At 46.9% G+C, this 24,109-nt stretch overlaps 1 protein-coding gene across 3 annotated transcripts in view; it reads left to right on the top strand.

Moving 5' to 3' along the window:
* Positions 1-619: 619 nt before the first annotated feature.
* Positions 620-24,109, top strand: part of AVIL (advillin) — a 38,598-nt gene continuing 15,108 nt past the window's right edge. Inside the window, exons 1-12 of one of the 3 annotated variants that reach the window (XM_060272099.2) lie at positions 620-755; positions 6,866-6,965; positions 8,578-8,652; positions 9,479-9,675; positions 14,127-14,235; positions 14,361-14,471; positions 15,403-15,608; positions 16,293-16,371; positions 17,764-17,862; positions 19,512-19,665; positions 21,161-21,261; positions 22,713-22,850. In XM_060272099.2, coding sequence (XP_060128082.2) covers positions 6,900-6,965; positions 8,578-8,652; positions 9,479-9,675; positions 14,127-14,235; positions 14,361-14,471; positions 15,403-15,608; positions 16,293-16,371; positions 17,764-17,862; positions 19,512-19,665; positions 21,161-21,261; positions 22,713-22,850 — 1,335 coding nt within the window. In that variant the 5' untranslated portion in view covers positions 620-755; positions 6,866-6,899. Of the gene's footprint in view, positions 756-4,723; positions 4,749-5,420; positions 5,556-6,865; positions 6,966-8,577; positions 8,653-9,478; positions 9,676-14,126; positions 14,236-14,360; positions 14,472-15,402; positions 15,609-16,292; positions 16,372-17,763; positions 17,863-19,511; positions 19,666-21,160; positions 21,262-22,712; positions 22,851-24,109 lie in introns of those variants that run through there. The other 2 variants (XM_088661249.1, XM_060272101.2) reach the window with 2 other exon arrangements.

Genomic DNA, 24,109 nt, shown 5'->3' on the forward strand with positions numbered 1-24,109 from the left:
GCAGGACTTGGTTGGTTATCACAAGGCTTGACTGCTCCGGGTTTTATAATTTGGGGACAGGAGTAGGCCCAGGCAAGACAGCCACCCTTAACCTGAGAGCAAGATGGGACATGTGGAATTCTCCCTGCCAGTGGGCCTTTTGTTTTCCTTGACTGACTGCCCCGCTCTCTGGAGCCAGCCTTACCTTGAAGAAGCTCCTTTGATGCCCGAAAGCCATCCCCCCACTTGATATCCAATGCAGCATTTAAAGATTTGCTGGAGACCTCAGAAGAATCGAGATTATCCCTGGCGGACAACCCTTCTCTCCCCACCATCATTCCTCTCCTCCTCGGTTCCGAGCAAGCCACTCTAATGTGGTTAGATCCCCATCTCCTGCCCCCCATTTCTTTGCATTATTGATGCAGCGCTGCACTTTAGAAAAATCAATGGGAAATGGGTGGAGTGGACATGGGTGGAGTGCAGGGAGGGTTGCGGAGAAGAGAAAGCAGACTTGGGAGTCTCCTTTTGTCAAAACAAATAAAGACATTTTCCCTAAACTAATCCACGCTGCTGGTCTAGGCCAGCACTGATTGGCCCAGGCAGCTGGTATAAAGGCAAGATGCAAATGCAGGCAAATCTTAGCGAAGGAGCCTGGATCGTTCCTCTGGACTGACTCTGCTACTTGGAGCTGGAGCAACCCATTTCCTCCTGCCCTGAACAGCTTGTGCTCCTCAGCCCTGGGCCTTGCAGCGCAGAGGAGTCCGCAGCAGACCCAGGTGAGTGCTGCTTGATTTATGGGTGGTCAAAGCAAGAGGCGGGAGGGGAGGGAGGACCATCCAGGCAGGGCTTCAAATAAGGGGTGGTTGTCATGAGGACCTGATTGATCTAGGTTTTCTGGAAGGGCCTCAGGAGAAAAATCAGATTCTGCTAGCGGCAAGTCAAAGAGATGAGCGGGACTCTGAAACACAACTGTTTAGCTTACTGTGTCTGTTCAGAAGCAAGCACCCCCGAGTTACTCCCAGTTGTGCATGGGATTTCAACCCCAGATTTCTGAAATTTATTTGGACTCGTAAGAAAACAGCTGAGCTGAAGAGAATTTTATTTGCATCTTGGTCTTTGTCCAGGGAGCATAGGGTGGCATAGACTGAGTTCTCATTTTCTCACAACAGCCCTGTCAGGTAGATGAGACAGAGTGGCTTGCTCAGCTTTGCAGCTGAGCAGTGGTTTTTTAAAAATAAAATAAAAAATATTTATACAGGTCATGTCTGCCAGACAAGACAGGTGTGGGCTGGTTGTGGTTCCTTGGTGGTAATCGAAAGGCACTCTGTACATGCTCAAAAGTCACATTTTGCATATTCCAGGGCTGAAGCCTGGCAATGAAGTTGGGTTCCCTGGGCAAAGCTTGCCTCCCCTGTTTCGTGTTCTTGTCTGGCTACCTGGGATGAGTCAGTAACTCTGGGCATCCATTAGGTGACATCACAGGCAGCAGATTGTAAGTTAAGTCAATTAGTGGTTCTATTAGTGCTGCCAAGACCATTGCTGCATTTTGGAATAAAGTGAATGTTCCCAGTTAAGGGCTGGCCCAAAACAAAACACACACACACACAGTCCAATGACAAGGGAACTCAAATTCTGCATTTTGTGCTATGTTTATTCTGATTACAGTATGGACATTTTGCAGACTGCAGAAGATTTAAACAACAGCGATAGGAAGGAAGGAAGAGCGACTGAGCACACAGAAGGGTTAGGACAGGCATCCCCAAACTGCGGCCCTCCAGATGTTTTGGCCTACAACTCCCATCAGCCCTAGCTAACAGGACCAGTGGTCAGGGATGATGGGAATTGTAGTCCAAAACATCTGGAGGGCCGAAGTTTGGGGGTGCCTGGGTTAGGAGCTACAGCACTGGGCACTTCGACATGGTTCTCTGCAGGGAATTTTTCTGGAGCGGGGAGCTGTCTACCGTATTGGCCTGAATATAAGCCGCACTTTCCCCCCAAATTCCGATTGTGAAAAGTTAAAGTGCGGCTTATATTCGCGACCTTATCCCGCCAGCAAATCAGCATGGCTCTCCCCCGCCCGCCCCCCCAGTTTTAAAGGTGCGGCTTATTTGCGGGTGCGGCCTATATTTGAGCCAATACTGTAGTTTCTCACAAAGGACTCTGCTATACAGCTGCAAATATAACATTTTAAGTGCATTTCAAGTGCATTATGCAAATCTGACATTAGATGGTGATGGTGAGCTTTATGGCAAATGCAATATATTTTTCAAAAGGCTTTTTAAAAAAGCATTTCACAGCATTTTAAAATGTGTGTCAAGATTCCACCAATCAAACAAAAAAGGAGATTAATTGTGCCTGTACATTTTGCAATGTACATCAGGTGGTAGAAATAAAAAAAGAAATAAAGCTGGATGTCTGGAGACATCCAGACTGGGGGAGAGGCAACAAATGCCCCCCCTCTCTCCCCCCATGGATATACATGTTCCCTGATTACCACATGCCATATCCATGGTTCCTTAAGCCCATTCTGAAACTTTTCTGTAGAACAGTGACAACAAATTTACTTTGAAAAAAAAAAGGGTGAGTCCAAAATTGCTTGGATTAGCTGCCTATTATTATTATTGTTATGTCGTGAGTGTGATTTCAGCTCTTCGTGAAGTCAGCTCTGAGTAGTGAGTCAGCATACTAGCAAGGAACTGCTAGGAGTCAAGTATAACCAGAACAGTCTTCTTTATTGCAGTAGGAATCTTGACTAACTGGAGGGAAAGGATGAGCTCCTTTTATACTCTCAGGAGCAGGGGTTGGGGAAAGGATACATTTAGATTTTGGCGGGACCCTATCAGAGTGAGGATCCAAATTGTGCTAACAAGTTAACCAATAGCAACTGTCACTGCACCCATTTGAATCGCCCTGGAGCGGGAAAGGTAGTTACAGGACTAGCAGAGGAACTCATGTACACAAATTAAACCAATACATAACACCCCTTCCCTCCTAGTGCGCGAAGCACTCAAAGTCCTTCAAATAATCAGGTGGCCAGCGTTTCTGCTGGGACCTCCTAGGAACAGGAGTGGCTGGAGTCTGCTGCACCGGAACTTGGGGCGACGGTGGTGTTGCAAGCAGGATGGGCGGTGGAGAAACGTCCCTGGCTGGGGGCAGCATCTCTGAGGAAGCGGGGATGCTGCTACCTTCTGGTGGAGGCATTTCCAAATCGCTGGAACTGGATACATTTAATAGCACTTCACCTTTTGGACTATACAGTAATGCTTCTTCGCTTGCCTGGATGGCAGATGAAAGAAGGGTGCGCGAGTTTGTGTAAAAGCTAATACAGTGGTACCTCGGTTTAAGAACAGTCCGGTTTAAGAATGATTCAGTTTACAAACTCTGCAAAACCGGTTTGAGAACTTTACCTCGGTCTAAGAACGGAATCCGAATGGTGGAAGGGCACCGGCGGAGGGAGGCCTCATTAGGAAAAGCATACCTCGGTTTAAGAACGGTTTTGGTTTAAGAACGGACTTCCGGCACGGATTAAGCTTGTAAACCAAGGTACCACTATATGTTGTTGCAGCATTGCTCCTCCAAGTTTTGCTCTGGCCCCACCCTCTGACCTTTGACACCCACCCAGCCCACAGAACATTTGTCCAGAAGAGACGGTGGATGAGGAAGCTAATATCTCCTACCCTATCCCTACCCTAAAACTATTAAGTCCTGGTTCTAAGCTGCACCATTGAAATTGGGAACAATATATTGTAACGGATGAACACCAGTGCTATTGATTAAAGATTGCTTCTGAAGGGGAAACAATTTTAAACAAATTAGAGGCATTGGGACGCAGAGTGTCCTCAATGATCCCTTTTGCACTGTGAGATGTAAGAGCATACATTACAATCCACATATCAATGCAGAAAGGAACATGGATCCCACAGTTTGTATGTGCATATTTGCATGAACCATAGGAGCCAACTCCTAGAGGCTGAAGGGTCTTCGACCCCCCCCCAAATAAAATATTTGAGGGGGCCAGGCCCCCACAAAGTTGATGGGCATTGCTATGCAAATGGCATGTGCATGCCATGCCTTGTGATCCATGGGTTACCTCCCCCCCCCTAATATTTTATTCAAGTTGGCACCCCCGGCATGAACTATATCTGGATAGAGTCATTATGTAACTCTGTTATATGAATTACCGCATTGGCCCGAAAATAAGCCACACCCGAATATAAGCCGCACCTTTAAAATTCAGGGGGGGGGGGCGAGAGAGAGAATACCTGAATATAAAAATTCTGCAGAGGCACATCCGTTCCGTTTTACTGTACTGTATGTCTGTTTCAGCAGCGATACCATAAAAGCCAACTTTTCACGGTCGGAATTTGGAAAAAAAGTGAGGCTTATATTCAGGCCAATATGGTATATGTTATCTGAATGCAATCTATAACCTGGCTGAACCAGCAAATCATGAAAAACATGGAATCCTATCATCTCTGGAGTCACAACTTGACTATGATGGTTACTCTTGACACTGCCAGGAATAGCTGGCATAGTTCAAGGCTACAGTTGTTCTGTATTAGACAAACCTGGCCTGGAAAGAAAGCTGCAGAGTTAACTGCGTTGGAGAGGACGCCTAGACTGCAGTCCATCTCTGTGGTTGGTAATCTCAGCTAGTGGAGATTTTCACCCACACCAGCCGTTGCATCCATAAAGTTCGATGGACCCCAGAATGAAAATCCCAGCGCAAATGTACCAGCTGTTCCTTTGCTGGACTGAGACATTAACACGTGAGTTAGTTCTGATGTGACGTGAAATTATATTTCTGTGTTGAATTTACCAGGATGACTGCACCAGAACATTTTTTTTTAGTTGTTATGCAAGAATGGAAAACCCCACAAATATTCTGTAGGAATTATTCACAAACAGGAAGCAAGGAGATTATGAATTTCCTACTTTGCTGCAGAATCCACATGGAAGATTTCCCACTCTGATGCAAAAATTTCCATGTGTGTTGCGCTACAGGAATCACTCCAGACATCGCCCGTGGAGTGAAAGGTTTATAGTGAAGCCACCCGCTATATCTGCGTTGGTCCCCTATAGTTTTTACACAAAGCAAAGGCAGATTCCTCAGCTTTCAGAAGTGTGGCAGTGGGGGGTGGGGGGTGGGGGTGGGGAGGCCTGAACCACAGACCTCTGTGCCTGTTCGACTTGCCAAAAGGAGGAGAGGGCCGGACAGTTCTTTCCAGAGCAAAGTCCAAATGGCCGCCCTGTTTCTCTGGAACTTGAGCTGCCTCAGCCCTGCATGTTTCTGGCTAATCAATCCCAGCCTTTGGGATGCCTCCAAGGCCCCGAACGAGAGTCTGTAGGACTGGTCTACTCCCCTTGTTAAATCCCGCCATCTGCTTTCAATGACTGAGCAATTGGGGGTTATGGAAAAGGGGGAGGAGGGTGTAGTCTGCCGCTGTGGGTTCAGCCGCTCTGATCCAGCCTGCCCTTGCAACTCCCAGAATGCTTTACTGGTCTTTTTGAGTGTGCCTCTCCCTGCCACATTCAGGAGGAACTAGCACTGAGAATCTACTGCCTCACAGTGATTTGTAAGTATCCGCATGCCACTCTCCTGTCCTCTGTATGGGTGACTTGAGCCCCAGCTGTAAGGATGAGAAGAGAGGCTCCGTCTACCTGTGCAGTGAGGCTCACATGTGCCCATAGAGAACAGGGTTTATCCAGTGCCTTTTAACTACTGGGGCAAAATTGTGTGCAATCCTGCCTGGGAGATCCTTCCTTTTGCCAGAGAAGCTTTACTCTTTGTCTCTCATTTAACTGTGATTACTCGGAGTCGAGGGAAAGGAAGTAGGGACACGCTCAGCATCACTCTTGTCTTCTAGGACAGAGATTGGGAAACTGCTGGGCTCCAGGTGCAGGATTCCACCTCCCATCAGCCCCAGCCAGCATTGGCCGGTGGTCAAGAATGACGTGGGTTGCAGTCCGACAACATCTGGAAGTCCGTGCTGGCAAATGCCAGGCATCAAAAGCTGGTCCTGGTTGTGGAGCAAGGCAGGGCAAGGGGAAATCGAGGGGTAAATTATGCCGCTTAAAAATGTGGCGTGGCACGGTGCGTGGTGTGGATACCATTCTTGTGGCAAAGAAATGCCAGTGCTCTAGCAACTATGCCTGTCTCTGTTTCGATAAGCCCTGCCAACTGGGAGGCTCCCTCCAAGCTCTAGAGAGAAGGAAAATGTCAGAAAGGCCATAGATCAGGGGCAGAGCATCCAGTTTGCATGCAGAAGGTCCAAGGTTCAATTCTCAGCATCACCAGGTTGGGTTGGAAGAGACCCCACCTGCCTTTCCTCCAAGGAGCGCAAGTCAAAGTACAGTACATGATTGTTGTTCTTGTTGCTGTTATTTATTTACCTGCCCTTCACCTTAAGGTCCCAGGGTGGGTTACAATATTAGAATCAACTTAAAACTGCAGAAATAAGAAGGCTCCTAAAAACATACATCTCAAGGGTCAAAAGCTAGGATAAAAAAGTTAACCTTCAGCATTTGCCAGAAGCTGCATAACACAAGAAGGTGCCTGACACACCTCTGTGCAGAGGGAGTCCCACAGCCTGGGGGCTGCCACAGAGAAGGCTCTGTCTTGGGACATCCCCTGAGCTTCTGAGGGTGGTGGGATGACCAAGAGGCATCCCCCCCCTGTCCATTTTAGCAACTGAGAGGGCCCATAGGGAAGGATGCATTCTTTCAGGTATATGGTGTGTTCCACCCGCTCATCATTTTATCCTTACAGCAACTCTGTGGAAAAGACTTCAGTCTGGCTCAAGATCACTCACTGAGCTTCGTGGCAAAGTTGAACCCCATATTCTGCCCTTGGTAACAGGCTAACCTGTTTGTTCTTATTTGGCAGGTTTTGTTGAGTATTCCAAAAACTGAAAGCCACCATGGCTCTGACCAGTGCCTTCAAGACGGTTACCAATACACCTGGACTGATCATCTGGAGAATTGAGGTGGGACAATGGAATTTTCTCAGGTCTAAGCGGAAGGTTTCTCTCCTCTCCCAAGCTATGTAGGGACCTAACTGATGGGGCACCACCTTTTCACTTGTTAATAATTCCACTTTGAGTACCGAACCTGCCATCTAGGTAACTCTTTCTAGCTAGGCAAGGTGACCCTCTTTCTTTCTCATAAGGCCCCCAGAGCTTTAACAGTTGTTGGAGAGGCTGAAATCCAAAAGGTGGAGATCACTCCTATCATTGTACTTACCTGCTGCTGAAAACTTCATCTTGCTTAATTTCTATCCTGCCTGTGCTGGCAACTGATTGGCTGCTGTAACATGCATTGTGTGGAGCTGGCCTTGAAGATAGTTCAGAAACTGCAGCTAGTCCAGCTTGGATTTTGTCTAGAGCAGGGGTCACCAAACTTTTTCTGCAGGGGGCCGGTCCACTGTCCCTCAGACCTTGTGGGGGGTCGGACTATATTTTGAAGGAAAAAAAAGAATGAATTCCTATGCCCCACAAACAACCCAGAGATGCATTTTAAATAAAAGGACACATTCTACTCATGTAAAAACATGCTGATTCCCGGACCATCTGCGGGCCGGATTGAAAAGGCGATTGGGCCGCATCCGGCCCCCGGGCCTTAGTTTGGGGACCCTGGTCTAGAGCACATTACACTGAAACTTCGGGAGCTCCACAAGTTCTGCCTGTAATTCACATTGCTTAAGCCTGAGATAATTAAGGGAGCATCTCTTTCCCCCAACTATCACTGAGTATAAGATAGCAGCAATATAATAATAATAATAATAATAATAATAATAATAATAATAATAATAATAATTTATTATTTATACCCCGCCCATCTGGCTGGGTTTCCCCAGCCACTCTGGGTGGCTTCCAACAGAAAAATAAAACACAATAATCTATTAAGCATTAAAAGCCTCCCTGAACAGGGCTGCCTTCAGATGTCTTCTAAAAATCTGGTAGCTGTTTTCCTCTTTGACATCTGTTGGGAGGGTGTTCCACAGGGCAGGCGCCACCACCGAGGAGGCCCTCTGCCTAGTTCCCTGCAACTTGGCTTCTCGCAACGAGGGAACCGCCAGAAGGCCCTCGGAGCTGGACCTCAGTGTCCGGGCAGAATGATGGAGGTGGAGACGCTCCTTCAGGTATACTGGACCGAGGCCATTTAGGGCTTTAAAGGTCAGCACCAACACTTTGAATTGTGCTCGGAAACGTACTGGGACGGAGATAGGGAAGGTCATTTTTTGGGGAGCGGGGTGCTGCTGTTAATCAATTTTTTAGCCCTAAGCACTTATTCATATAAGTCTGAAAGGTTTTTTAAAAAAAGTTTTAAACATTTGTTTTGAGTTGAAAGTGTAGGTTGGAAGTATTTAACATAGCTGCCAAGTTATCCCTTTTTAAAAGGGATTTTCCCTTATGCTGAATAGGCTTCCTCGCGAGAAAAGGGAAAACTTGGCAGCTATGAGTATTTAATAAGGAAATTGTCTGCATCACCATGGGATGCCTGAGAGAGGCTTGGGAGCATTGATGGTTGGAAACTGTCACTGAAGCCACTAAATTGGGGCATGGGGGTTGCTTCATGTACTGTGTTTCTCCTTCCTAGAAAATGGATCTGGTGCTGGTGCCTCCGAAAGCTCATGGCAGCTTCTACGAAGGTGATTGCTACGTCCTCCTCTCGGTAAGTGGAGATCCTTGCTTATTGGTTTCGATCACCCCAGTCCGCTCTAGTTTAGCTGCAAAGCCACTCTGAGATGGGAAAAAGGCTCCAGGTTTCCCCCAATAGCATCCTGCCAAATCATGTTTCTGGAGATGCCACTCAATCATATTCCCCATTTGCCTCCAATGTAGGCAGCTGGGAAGTCCAAACGCCATCCTTCAGAGGCCTGGATTTCTTTAGGGGCTGCCAGCTGCTGACCCTTTAGAAGGTGATTGGGCCGGATCCAGCCCCCAGGCCTTAGTTTGCCTACCCATGCCATAGCTAGCGGTTGCAGACAGTGATGCACTGCGAAGGTTAAAGAGCAGTGGTGGGCTTTGTGGTGGAATGGCTCCAGGGCAGAGTTTTCCAAACTTGGATCTTCAGCTGTTGTTGGACTACAGTTCTCATCACCCCTAACCACTGGTCCTGCTAGCTAGGGATGATGGGAGCTGTAGTCCAAAAACAGCTGGAGATCCAAGTTTAGGAAACCCTGCTCTAGGGATTCTAAGCTGGGAGCAAACTCAGTGCTCCGTCATTCAGGGACTTTGGTTGTTATTACAGTCATACCTCGGTTTAAGTACGCTTCGGTTTGAGTACTTTTAAGTACTCTGTGGACTCGTCTGGAACGGATTAATCCACTTTCCATTACTTTCAATGGGAAAGTTCGCTTCAGGTTAAGTACGCTTCAGGTTATGTACGGACTTCCGGAACCAATTGCGTGTACTTAAACCGAGGTACCACTGTATTATTATTCTTATGGCATGCAAGTCAGGGGTCCTTATCCCAGTGACGTTTGTCCCTCCTGCAGACCCGTAAATCAGGCAGCGCCTTGTCCTATGACATCCACTACTGGATTGGGAAACGTTCCTCGCTGGACGAGCAGAGCTGCGCTGCCATCTATACCACCCAGCTGGATGATTACCTCGGTGGAGTTCCTGTGCAGCACCGTGAGGTGCAGGGCCATGAGTCTGAGCTCTTCAAGGGCTACTTCAAGCAAGGTCTCATGTGAGTAAGGGGTCGTCATGGGAATGGCAACATCTTGGCAGGCAGCCCTTTTCTTGTAAATCCAGGCATGGCCGGTCCTTCTCCTAGTGCCCTAAATCTTTCCCAGCATCAGGGTCTTTTCCAGGGAGTCTTCTCTTCTCACGAGATGGCCAAAGTATTGGAGCCTGAGCTTCAGGATCTGTCCTTCCAGTGAGCACTCAGGGCTGATTTCCTTAAGAATGGATAGGTTTCATCTTCTTGCAGTCCATGGGACTCTCAAGACTCTCCTCCAGCACCATAATTCAAAAGCATCAATTCTTCGGCGATCAGCCTTCTTTTATTGTCCAGCTCTCACTTCCATACATCACTACTGGGAAAACCATAGCTTTAACTATACGGACCTTTGTCGGCAAGGTGATATCTCTGCTTTTTAAGATGCTGTCTAGGTTTGTCATTGCTTTTCTCCCAAGAAGCAGGCATCTTTTAATTTCATGACTGCTGTCACCATCTGCAGTGATCATGGAACACAAGAAAGTACTAAAATCTCTCTCTGCCTTGCACATTTTTGCATACTTTGTCCCAATTTAATGCTTTTTCATACATCCTTTTCGTTGTAGAACTGCATCGTTTTTTTCAGAGAAGTGCCAATTTCAAGGATCGCTGTGTTTCAACACACATTTTGAGAAGCGTGAATGAACTTGTCTTCCCCATCCCTCAAATCCTCTGGGGTTCTTGACAGACATATCAACAAGGAAATGATTCTTCCGTGTTGAAAGTTTGAAAAGCACTGGATCAGGGCAACTGTTACTCGGTGCCTCGAGCTATGCGTTGAATCGGCAAGAGTAAAAGTGTTTCCAGTGAATAATTATGTGGTCTGAAGCCTTGGAGGGAGGTGGGCATACTCCCTGCTTTCCCTTAATGGGATCCTTGGAAGTTAGGGCTTTCTCGTTCTCCTATTTTAAAACTGGAGAAAGTGGTCACCTCTTGTGCAAGGCTTTAAAACAAAGGGGTGTTATATTTGCAGGTAATAGTATCTGCAAATCATACAATGAAATTTGCAATTCTGAATAAAGTTATGCCAGAGGGTGGATAAAGAAGATGACTGTTTCCTATCATTTAGCAAACAACATGTTGTTTGTTTAGGCAAATGCACCTGCAAACCATTTTACTATTCCGTCTCCTGGTGCTGCTTAGCCACATGACCCACGAGTATTCTTAAGCAAGGAGTGGTATCCATTCTGTAAGGGGGAGGGAGTACAGAGTACCCCCCCCATCATCAAGAGTAGCTCCTCACAGAGTAGCGAAGGAAACACAGACCCCGGGGAGGGAAGTCAGGACATGGAGAGAGAGTGCCCGGGCTCAGGCAGGATGAAAGAGCCCAGACTCCACAGACGGGAGGAGAGCGAAGGGGACCAGGGGGAGAGGGAAAACATGGAACGCAGACCCTTTCTGCCGGTTCCGGAATTACGAAGGAGGAGAAAAGGAAAGAGATTCAGTGTCCCGCGCCTTTTCTGTTGGGGGCGTTCGCGCCGAGGGGCACTTCCGGATTCTGCATCGGACTGAGCAGACATGTTTCTGCATCTGCTTCACTGTACATATCAGCACCAGTAAACACGTTATGGAAAAGTAACCTGAGGAGTGTCGTTACTCGAGAGTAGTCACAAGAAACCCCTGACACATTATCTGATGCTATTTGTTCCCAGAATCTGGTATTTGAAGCAGCCTCCTCCTGATGTGGATGTTCTGCTTCCAACGACATTTCCACATGGAAGAGATTGTTGTGTAACAGACTCTCAGGCTTTGTTTGAAGACAAACAAATTATATATATATATATATATATATATATATATATATATATATATATAATATGATTGTTTAGTCGTTTAGTCGTGTCTGACTCTTTGTGACCCTATGGACCAGAGCACGCCAGGCACTCCTTTCTTCCACTGCCTCCCGCAGTTTGGTCAAACTCATGTTCGTAGCTTCGAGAACACTGTCCAACCATCTCATCCTCTGTCGTCCCCTTCTCCTAGTGCCCTCCATCTTTCCCAAAATTAGGGTCTTTTCCAGGGAGTCTTCTCTTCTCATGAGGTGTCCAAAGTATTGGAGCCTCAGCTTCACGATCTGTCCTTCCAGTGAGCACTCAGGGCTGATTTCCTTCAGAATGGATAGGTTTGATCTTCTTGCAGTCCATGGGACTCTCAAGAGTCTCCTCCAACACCATAATTCAAAAGTATCAATTCTTCGGCAATCAGCCTTCTTTATGGTCCAGCTCTCACTTCCATACATCTTTTATATAGTGCTTGCTTTATATACAGCTTTTCAGGCGGACCTCACAAAGCTGTTTACATACCATTATTAAGAAGATTCAACAGAAAATCAAAGAGCCCATGGGCTGTGTTCAACTTACCTGTAAAGACAGCAGGACTGGCTTGTTACTTCAATTTATGTGAAGTCATACACATCACCATCTAGGCAGTTCCTCCATCCTGTAAAACTATTAAATTCAGACTCTAAGATTACCTAACCAATGCAATTTCCTTGTACCTATCCCTCATCAACCACCGTGTCTATTTTGGCCTTGCATTGGGATTGGGGGAGGTTTGCCTTGTTAATGTTTTGCTAATATGGTTTGCAAGAACTGTAATTCTCCTGGGATCATCTCCCTTAGTGGAATATTTCTTAGTGTGAGCATATGCACATAAGTGCATGTGCCTGAGGTGCCGGTGTGGGGCAAACTCTGGCATCTCATGTTCTGCAGCTGCTGATGTGCATCTTCAATTGTTGGTGTTGCATCTGTTAGGATCTCCTACACACAAGTAGGACCCTGGCAAAGACACATGCCCGACTGGCATGTTCCCTCCCTCCTGGTCGATCGTTCGGGAGCTTCAAAAGCTTTCTTCAACCCAAACATCACAGCGACTGATGCCAAGAAATATCAGCACAGAGTTTGTGCAGTTGCGTAACAGAATTCAGAAACCCAGCATTTTGGCTAATCTACTTTTGTTTACATATAAACACACATGGAGCACTGCAACATGGCTCCCTCCCTCTCTAGCATCAGGCAGCAAAGAGCAAGAACAAAGGACAATAGTCCCACTTCACGGAACACAGTAACACAAACATCCTGTCTCCGTCACTTCCCACTCTGTGGAATGTAAACATACACTGTCATGTGATACACAACAATCCCATGACTGCAGACACGGGGAATGAATCTCCAACAGCATCTTGGGGCTGTGCTTTGCTTTCTCACTGTGGCTGACAAAGCACAACCATTAGCAGAAGCAGTGGCAGAGCAACATGCTGCAGAAAACAATATGTAGCCTACAAACAAACCAGAGAGGGGAGCTGAGGGAAGTCCTTAGAGGGAGGGGGGAAAGGGGGGGTTGTAATTGGATATGTATCGGCAATTTGTATTGTTTAAAAAATCATTTTCTTTAATAAAAATATTTAATAAAAAAGATAATTTAAAAAAGGCCAAGCTTTTAAGCATATTTTTTGATTAATTGGTGTCATAGGAGCCACCTCCAGGGGGCCATGGGTGCTTGGGCACCCACAATAATATCACTGTTGTTATATTAGGCCAGTCAGCCTCTGTGGCACTGCATCTGAGAGAGAAACAGTACAGTTCTGCCCTCTGCAGCCAGCGAGTGAGGCACCCTTTTCCAGATTTTTTTTTGGGGGGGGGGGCTCAGATGCAGAGGAAGAGGCTCTCTGCTTCTCTGTCCGAGCTCCTCCTCGCATACAGTGGTACCTCGCAAGACGAATGCCTCGCACAATGAAAAACTCGTGAGACGAAGCTTTCTATCGCCGCGTCTCGCAAGACAAATTTTTTTTGTTGCTTTTTTTTTTGCTGCTGCCGTTTGTTTCCGCAAGATGAATTTTTTTGTAAGACGGCATGGCCCACAGAACGAATTATTTTCGTCTTGTGAGGTACCACTGTAATTGCATTTTTGGAAGAGCCCTCATTGTTCCCGATTGGTGTAACAGTGGTAACTCAGTTTTTGAACGTAATCCGTTCCGGAAGACCGTTCGACTTCCGAAACGTTTGAAAACTGAAGCGCAAAGGGTGATCTGCAAATTCAATGGAGAAAATTGGGGGGGAAACTCAGCAGAAGCCCGTTCGACTTCCAAGGAACATTTACTTCCAGGTTTTCAGTGTTCGAAAACCGAAACGTTTGGCTTCCAAGATGCTCAAAAACCAAGGTACCACTCTCTCTCTCACTCTCTCTCACTCTCTCTCTCTCTCACACACATACACTTAAAATCAATACATCTAATTGATTGATTAAAATCTGAAGCCACAGTGAAACAATTACCACAGCATTGGTTGGATATTTTTCTGCTCATCTCATCATTTGCTAGCCGGAAGTCTCTGTAGCCGGAAGTCACAAGTGATCATTCCTAATTCTCTGGAGCAGGCAGTTACCCAGCCTGCACAGTTCTCACACCCTTCTCCCCCAAACAGCTACAAGAAAGGGGGTGTTGCATCTGGGCTGAACCACGTGGAGACCAATGTCTACAGCATCAAGCGTCTGTTGCACGTCAAGGGCAAGAGGAATGTGATAGCTGCAGAGGTGAGTTGTCCCTGCCCCCCCCCCCAATCTGAAAGTGCCCTCAACTTCTGGTTGGCTTGCTCTAACTCACCGCTTCCCTCTCTCCCCTGCCCCTGTCTGCTGTCTCATGCCTTCAACACTCACAGGTGGAGATGAGCTGGAACAGCTTCAATGTCGGCGACGTTTTCCTACTGGACCTTGGCAAAGTCATTGTGCAATGGAACGGGCCAGAGAGCAACAAGCAAGAGCGCATGAAGGTGTGAGCTCTAGCAGGATGGGCTGTCTTGAGTTTATACTTCCTTGAGGTTCTGACTGAGGGCCAAACTACATGTTAAAGTGGGCACACCAGGTTTGGAGGTGTTTTTTTTTAAATAGTCTAAAACAGTCTTTCTTAACCTTGGGTCTCCAGGTGTTGCTCGACTACAACTCTCATCATTCCTGCCCACTGGTCCTGCTAGTTAGGGATGATGGGAGTTGCAGTCCAGCAACATCTGGAGACCCAAGTTTGGGAAACTCTGGTGTAGACTGTCCGAGCTACAGAGAGGTTGAGAAAGGCTGGTCTAAACCTTTTACTTTGTGTCACAGCGCTGATCACCATATTCTGCATCATCATCAAACTTGCAGGCTTACATTTTTTTTTATGCTTTAAGAGTTTCTTTGCTAAGAGGAAGGCAAAGTAGGAGCAGGGAAAAGAAGAAGGCTTGGAGCATTTGTTGATTGTCGGCAGCTCAATTTGAATACTAATAGTAATTATGTGCTGACAACAATAACAACAACTCCTCAATTCTACTGCATGTGCAGATTAGATCCTATAGAGTCAACAGTGTAGACCAGGGTTTCCCAAAGTTGGGTCTCCAGCTGTTGTTGGACTACAACTCCCATCATCCCTGACCACTGGTCCTGCTAGCCAAGGATGATGGGAGTTTTAGTCCAACAACAGCTGGAGACCCAAGTTTGGGAAACTCTGGTGTAGACCAAGTCACAGAGATTTTAAAACTTCTGCAACTAAATATACATTCATGGGCAGTGTGGAAGGGCCACAGCTCAGAGCACAGGCCGTACATTTTAGAAGCCCCCCCCCCCCAGTTCATTCTCTGGCATCTCCAGTATGGGCAATACTGAGTAAGATGGACCATGTGGTCTGATTTGGTCACGGGCTGTTTCCTGTACTCCTCATGTCTTCCTTAGGCAATGCTTCTGGCCAAAGATATCCGTGACCGAGAGCGTGGGGGCCGGGCTGAGATCGGGGTGGTGGAGGGCGAGGTGGAAGACGCCAGTCCAGACTTGATGAAAGTGATGGAGAGCGAGCTTGGGGAGAAGTTCCAGGAAATCCATCCTGCCATTCCTGATGAGGTGGTGGATCAGCAGCGGAAGACAAACGTCTCACTCTATCGGTACATCAATAAGACTTCCCTTTTGCATGTGAAGCTCAGGGGCAGTTGACACTGATGCAGCAGGGATGTGAAAGAGGTATTTAGTGCTCATAGAATAGATTGAAAGAAGGAAAATAAGGTTGCCCTTTTTGCTTTCAAAAATCCCGCCTGCTAGCAGAGCTAGGAGAAGGCGACATTTTGAAAGCTGCTGGGTCATGCACAGAGGAAGGGGGGGGGAAGAAAAGAGGAAGGGGAAGTAAAAGAAGAGGCAAAGCCTCAACATTGTACTGAGATCAGTCTTTATGAATATTAATAGTCTCAGTGTGATCTGGTTGACCGAAGCAAATAAATGATAGTTCCCTTGGGTGCTGGCAAGTCTTTGGATGGATTCACACAAACATGTGCATCTCTCAATGACTTGACCATTCCATGATTTGCAGCAGAATGTGTGAAAAAGCATTGTGATGTGGAGGTGTGATATTTAATGTGATGGCTGTCCTTCACATACGTGCCATCAGTTGGTATTGCAGCTATCGAATGATGAACATGAAGTCACTCGAGGAGGGACAGGGACTTGAAGGGAGACGAGTAAAGTTTTAGGGGGACTTTAGAGGAAATGTTTGGGGGAGTTGGCCAATCTGTCAAACTCAGAAGCTAAAGAGCAGACAAATCTCTCTTCCTCCCTCCCTCTTGCCTCTCTTCTAGTGTCTCGGACTCCGGAGGGAAAATGCAAGTCACAGAAGAAGCCAAACGGCCCCTCATGCAGGATATGCTGAGCCATGACGTAAGTCCGAAAATGGGGATGTGCGTTCTTCAGGGGCCTCATTAATGCCCGTGTTCAATTCACGTGTTCCTTGCATAGCTGCCAAGCCTCCCGTATTCCCTGGGAAACCTCCATTTTTCCAGCTGTTCCCAGCTGAAAAAATGGATTTTTTTTGTTTTTTCCCAGTTTATTCTGGCGCGGCGGCCATTTTGGAACTGGGCAAAGCAGCATCAAAAGTCGCTTCTGAGCATGCTCCACCCAGTTCCAAAATGGCAGCAGCGCTACTTTCGGTCTGCTACTTCCAGACCGGTCCCTTATTTCTCAGACAGCAACTTGGCAGGTATGGTTCATTGGAGGTCAGGAACAGAAACCATGCGAGCAAAAACGAGCGGTTTCACTGCAGGTATGTTAGCCTGCAAACATTACATAAACAATTGTGTTATTTTCTGTATTCCCCTTCCACTGAAATTAATTTGGTTAAACAATGTAGGTTATAGCAGAAGCCTAACTGAAACAGTACTGGTTGCAATCAACTCAGGAGGGAAGAGAAATTGCTGTCTCTTTGCACCCCTAGCAGCTGCCATCCACAAACCATTTACACTGAGATTGTCGTAATTCTACGGAATAAATCCCTTGTGGTTGCAACCTTCTACTGTACAGGCAACTTCCCATTCACACAGGGGTTGCATTCCAGGTCATTGGTGGGTTGTGCATACGCCTACCCCATCCTGCCCCCACTCCACCCCAGTGCTGTTCATTCCTGTTCTGCCCCCTTCCAGGGCAGAAAACAGTGTGAGTGTCAGCGGTCGCACACGCCTTGGATGTGTGCAAAATGGGAGCTGTCTCTACTCAATTCTGAGTACATGTTCTTGGAAACATTTGCTGAAACCCATAAATGGCTCACACATGCCACAATTATTTCCCTCAAAGAATTCTGGGCCCTGTAGTTTGTTAATAGTTGCTGGAAATTGCCATTTTGTAAACTGCAGTGCCCAGAATTAAGGGAAAGAACGTCTTTTGAATATGCTTTCCTAGTGTGTGCACAGCCCCAGTATACTCTACTATCTAACCACATGTAAATCTGCCACATGTGTTTCTTCTACTTTCCTCACCTGCTGGCCATAAGGAGTGGCTGACATTCAGAAGCCACATGTGAATTGACTAGCCAGCAATCTAAAACAGCTGGTCTAGAGTGTCAGCTGCTGCCTCTCTCAACTATTCTTGTCTTGAGCCTCTTCCCCTGTCATCAGCCTCAGGTTTAGACATTCCTCTTGCCCGTTTAGGTAAGAGGTGGGTGGGGAACCAAGGATTTGTAGTTTTTTTGCACATTTTACATAGAAAAACATGAAACCAAACGGGGAGTTGCAAGGAATTCTTCCTGTGCTAATCATAAACTTCTCATTTGTGCCTCAGGACTGCTACATTCTGGATCACGGCGGGATGAAAATCTATGTCTGGAAGGGCAAAGGAGCCACTAAGATGGAGAAGCAAACAGCCATGTCTAAGGCCTTGGTATGGCACGAGAATTCAGCTAAGCTGCAATTTTGTTATAATTTTAAATGCCCCAGTTGTATGCAGATGGGAAATGCAGAGACAGAAAGATGTGTATATAATTCTTTTTAAAAAAGCAAGGTTGGCTATGACGGAAGGTGAGCCAGTTTTGCATGTTCCAATTTACCAGGGACTGTCTCTGTTTTCTAGTATTTGCGCAGATAGGCGGAGTCTGCCCTAGTCCCCAGGGCAGCCCCGAGTGGAATAATGACACAAGACCACGTTTTATGGGATTAAAATTGGCCACAACTTTATTAAAATTCAGATGTAGGAAGACCTTGGCGCAGGCATTGGGCGTATATCCCTCCCAGCCCCCAGCCGGGGGTGGGGTGATCTTCAGGGTTGTCCAGCATGTGTGGGGGTTGGGCTAACTCTGGAGAACATATGTTCAAGCAGATAGCCCACCCCCCTCGATCGCCGCCGCTGGAAGGGGAGGGCAATAACAGCCAATTCACATCGCCAAATCCCCCCCCCCCCCGTGCATCGTTTACGGGAACCCTGTTATCGTCGCCGCAACAGGGCGGGGGGTCACCGCCCCCACGCCCCTCCCCTTTATGTAAATGACTAAAGGATTCCGCCCAAGGCCTGCATCCGCCAAAGTTGTGACGAATTGCTACGGGAAAGGCGAAACCTGCCAATGCAGGGAAATTCCTTTCCTGCCCTTTAACAGCAGCCGGTCGTAGCAGCGCCTGCATGTGTGTACGCCTGTGGAAATAAAAACCTGTAAAGCAAGCAGCCTGTGGAAGTAAATAACCTGCAAATCAAGCATAAAATTAGGGAGTGGAGGGTGGGAAAGCTCTGAATCCGGAGGCTCCTTCCCAGGAATGGCTCCTGGCCAATCCCCCTGGCACGCCTCCCCTTGGCTGGATTGGTCAGCTAACTGAGTGGGCGGCAACTCAAGCCTCCAGCCTCAGGTAGGCAGTGCCAGCTTCCAAACTCCAGAACTGCCTCAGGGATACCAGGGAGGCTGCACGCGACTGCGCAAATTGCGCCTCCCCTTTCATGTTGGGGAAACGGTCATTGTCACTACCTGTATCCTTATTTAGCCTTTCAGAGGATATGTGGAAGATGCCTTTAAGGAGGTTTTGTTAGGGTGTGCTAACTTCCCTTCCAGCCGCCCCCTCCTCTTGCTGCTGCCAGTAATTGCTTAACATGGTTGTCAAACAACCAGAAAACAGCCTGAATGCAGTTGCTGTGGCTTATTTCAGGCCTGTTGGCAGAAACGGAAGGGATTATTATTCTTCCCCCACCCTCAGATTTTTAAAAAATAAGCTGTAGAACCACATTTAGCCTGCAGTCCTGAGTTTCGCTGCCCGTGCTGTAAATCCATTTTTCACTTTTAAGTCCCCACCTTTAAGTCCAAGGAATTCAGTGTGGCACAGGTGCTTCTCTCACTCCCAATTTTATCCTCACAACAACCCTGAGAGGAGATGAATGAGGCTGAGAGATGGTGGCTGGGAATTTGAATTTGAAGCGTGGTCCCCCAGTTTCTAGTCCAATGCCACACACGGGCTCTCTTTCAGTAGCAACATGCTGAAGGCTGCAGAGGAAACCTGCACTAGAGGCAGGAGCCAAAGCCATATCCTTCCTTCCTTGCTTGTTCGCGACAGGAATTTGTTCAGATGAAAGGCTACCCCTCCAGCACCAACCTGGAAACTGTTCACGACGGGGCAGAGTCAGCCATGTTCAAGCAGCTGTTCCAGAAATGGACAGTCCAGAACCAGACCGCGGGGCTAGGAAGAACCTACAACGTTGGCAAAATTGGTAAGATGTGTAGAGTTGTGCCTTGGATCCTTTGGGCCATTGGCAAGGAGCCGCATAGATAGACACCCCCCTCTCCATCCCTGGTTCAGGCCAGGTCTGGTTTGTATTCTGTCATTCCGAGTTGTCGTTGTCTGGCGCATACCTGCCAAGTTCGGGCCTGAGAAATAAGGGACTGGACCGGAGGTAGAAGACCGGAAGTAGCGTGGCAGCCATTTTGGAACTGGGCGGAGCATGCTCAGAAGCGACTTTTGATGCTGCTCTGCCCTGTTCCAAAATGGCCGCCGCACCAGAAGTCGCGCTGCACCCATTTTGGAACTGGGCAAAGCAGCATCAAAAGTCGCTTCTGAGCATGCTCCGCCCAGTTCCAAAATGGCCACCGCGCCAGAAAAACCAGGGAAAAACAAAAAAATCCGTTCGGCTGGGAACAGCTGGAAAAACAGGGGTTTCCCGGGGAATACAGGAGACTTGGCAGCTATGGTCTGGAGGTGCAGGCCAATTCTGTGTCCAGGGCAGCTGTCTACCAGCTCCATCTGGTACGCAGGCTGAGACCCTACCTGCCTGCAGACTGTCTAGCCAGTGGTGCATCCTCTAGTTATCTCTCGCTTGGACTACTGCAATGCGCTCTACGTGGGGCTACCTTTGAAGGTGACCTGGAAACCACAACTAATCCAGAATGCGGCAGCTAGACTGGTGTCTGGGAGTGGCTGCCAAGACCATATAGCACCGGTTCTGAAAGACCTACTCCCAGTATGTTTCTGAGCACAATTCAGTGTTGGTGCTGACCTTTAAAGCGCTAAACCAGTCTCCTTCAAACTTGGCCCTCCAGATGTTTTGAGACTACAATTCCCATCATCCCTGACCACTGGTCCTGCTAGATAGGGATCATGGGAGTTGTAGGCCAAAAAACACCTGGAGGGCCGAGTTTGAGGAAGCCTGCCCTAAACGGCCTCAGCACAGTATACCTGAAGGAGCATCTCCGCCCCCATCATTCAGCCTGGACACTGAGGTCCAGCTCTGAGGGCCTTCTGGAAGTTCCCTCACTACGAGAAGTGAAGTTACAGGGAACCAGGCATAGGGCCTTCTCAGTAGTGGCGCCCACCCTGTGAAATGCCCTCCCATCAGATGTCAAGGAAATAAGCAACTATCTGACTTTTAGAAGACATCTGAAAGCAGCCCTGCTTAGGGAAGTTTTTAATGTTTGATCTTTTATCGTGTTTTTAATATTCTGTTGGGAGCTGCCCAGAGTGGCTGGGGAAACCCAGCCGGATGGGCGGGGTATAAATAATAAATTATTATTATTATCATTATTATGATGATTAGCATCTTTAGGTTTTCAGCAATTATGGCCAAGAAGTTGCAATTTCTCCTAGCCTCGTTGCGACCCTTGTACTTGTCTCCAGGCCCAAGGGATCATGCCCAAGGGACCCCACTTGGCAAAACCTTGGTCTGGTGGAGGCCAGCTGCTTCCTCCCTTTGACAGATGTTTCCTTTCCAGCCAAGGTCGCCCAAGAAAAATTTGATGCCACCCTCTTGCATGCCCGGCCAGAGTTGGCAGCCCAGGAGAGAATGGTAGACAGCGGGGAAGGAAAAGTGGAGGTAAGAGCTATGAGCCCCAATCCCAGCATGGAAGCTGGATTTCTTGTTGGCTCTCTAGTGAGTACATTTGCATACAATATTTTTCTCTTCTTTTATATTTCCAAAATATCACACTAGCATGGAGGTGATCGGTATGCACTAGCAGTGAATGATTGCGGGACTCTGATACTGGGAGTGAGGTTGGGCGAGTCACAGCCACCTTGGCTGCCATTGGCTTAGCTGCTGTGATGTCACACAGAGGGGTCTGGCAGCCTAAGGCTTATCAGCTGGAGAGGAGGGGATTTGCAAAGCCTTAGAAGTCATTAGCAACAAACGGCTGAAAACTGGCTGTTTGTGAATGTGAATCGCATTCATCTGTAATGTTTCTACCATATTGCTTGTGCACCTTTCCCCCGAGTTTCTACAAAAGGTCTTTTAAAAAAATAATAATTGCCATTTTATGGCAGGAAAAGGCAATTCTGCAGCCAGAGATGTTCAGAGTAGGAAAAACTGCATTGTTGTCTTAATTGGCACCATATAATCTGGATACAGAATGCGATTGTTTAGCTCTTAGGAGTTCATGTTCCTTGGAATTTATTTTGTGTTCATTCACAAGTCACAAGAGCTGGAAGTGTGAAATCTACAGTATGCCTGCTCAAAAGTATCTTTGCGTACAGAACCAGATGTAATGAAGGAAACACAGGGATTCCGATGCTGTGCATAACTCGTCCAGTGTTTTTGGGGGGAATTGGTGCGCAGAAGAAGAGGTGCTTATCCTTATCCATGCTCACGGATTCTGCTTTGCAAATGCCACTGTCAGCTATTTTCAATTCCCCCATTGCCACTGCCTGCTCCCATGTCAGCTTGTGAAACTATGAGTGAGCTTGGTCTGAAAAGCAGCCCTGAGGATGTTTTTAGGGGGGAATCAGTGGTGTGCCAGCACCAGAGGGATAATGTGCTGCTTCCACCTGCTCACCCTTGCCATACATTTCAATTAATCTCAGCAGAACAAGTGTTAAGGTAGCAATGAAAGGATCTGTCAGTTGTGGTTCTCTGGGCTTCCCTTTTTCCCAGTCTTAAATTCAGTTCTCCACGTTTAATGCAGCAATTTGCATTTTTTTAAAAAATCCTCATGAAAACTCACCAGCATTTTAGTGCAAATTTCTCCAAATATATAAATATTTGTATGCCGCTTTTACTATTGTCCATATTTTTGCAAGCATTTCCTCCCTAATTTTATGTGTTTTTGCATGCCACCGTCACTAATCATTTTTATTATGTGCATTTGAATCTATCGTCTTTGATAAAATGCATACTGAAATACGAATTTGTGTGCCGTTTTTTTTAATATATATAAAGCAGATAAATGCCCAAATGTGGGCCAGAAATAGGTTGATTAACCATTCCCTAGGTTATGACTGCACATTTGCTGAGATAAAATCTAGTTCCACCCTCTGTTTTGTTATCTCTAGGTCTGGAGGGTTGAGAACCTGGAGCTGGTGCCAGTGGACCATCGATGGCATGGATTCTTCTACGGTGGAGACTGCTACTTAGTCCTGTACACCTATGAGGTCAACAGGAAACCCCATTACATCTTGTACATTTGGCAGGTAAGTGAAGAGCTTAAAATGAGGAAGGCCCCGTTTCTGTTGACTTCCCAGAGGAGTTGGCTTCAGAAGTCTTAGGTGCTGCTACCAAACGTTCCTTTCAGTTGTCCATGGCGTACAGGTAATGGTGGCTGTAAACCAGGCATAGGCAAACTCGGCCCTCCAGATGTTTTGGGACTACAACTCCCATCATCCCTAGCTAACAGGACCAGTGGTCAGGGATGGTGGGAGTTGTAGTCCCAAAACATCTGGAGGGCCGAGTTTGCCTATGCCTGTTGTAAACTATGGTTAGGGAAATTAGCTGGGGCACAAACTGCATGTGGCACACAAAGTCCCTGCACTCTGCTCCTCCTTAGAGCAGAGAAACAAACTACATCCCTCCCGCCATAGAGCTTGACATGCATAGGTTTTACTTGTGTTACCCCCAGGACAACCCTTTTGGATGGATGACATTGAGAGAGATTGACTGGCTCAGAGTCGTCCAATAACTTTCATGGCTCTGTGAGGTTCTGTACTTGGGTTTCTTAAATCCAATATGGCTACTGAGAGCCTACGTTGGAGACCCTCACTCAACGTGGCTGTAACATGCAGCTATACTCACCGCATGCTAGATCTCTCTGTGCTTCAGGGGCTGTTGAATATAATAGCAGTGAAAGTGCAGCTAAGAAGGTCAAATCATATATATGACTGACACCCTTCTTTTGAAAGTAGACCAGTGTCCAGACTCTTAACATTCAAACACTTTACTTGCAGAAACTGTTAATTATAGATGAATTAAAACAAAATGTTTACAGTTGCATGCTCATCCAAGCATGGGCCTACATTTATTTATTTTTTATGTTGTTGCTATTGTTTTAATTTCATTTTTGTATTATTCCCTTGTATTCATGCATGCATATTTGTACTTACCTTTGCACTGATTTGAAGCCACTTTGTGTCCTTCCTAAAAGAGGCTTCTGGGAGGCCGGAGGGACATTGCTGGAACAACTCTTGGGTTGGGGCAACTAGCTAAAAGGTTTTAAAATGTTTTAAACGATTCTAATTTTGGTTCCTGTTCTGTTTTTGTCAGGTTGATGTTGGTTAAATGTTTAGTTGGGGTTGGCAGTTATTTTAATTTGGGTATAACTGTAAACTGATTATTATTGCTGCTGCTGCTGCTGTTTGTTTGTATTGATTTATTGGCTTGTTTGTTGCTCGTATAGGATATTTTGTTTTTTAATGTTTGATGCTCTGTTGTGTTTTTATACATGTTGTAAGCCGCC

Source organism: Zootoca vivipara, chromosome 2 (genome assembly GCF_965207765.1).
Source record: "Zootoca vivipara chromosome 2, rZooViv2.hap1.1, whole genome shotgun sequence".
Lineage (NCBI taxonomy): Eukaryota > Metazoa > Chordata > Lepidosauria > Squamata > Lacertidae > Zootoca > Zootoca vivipara.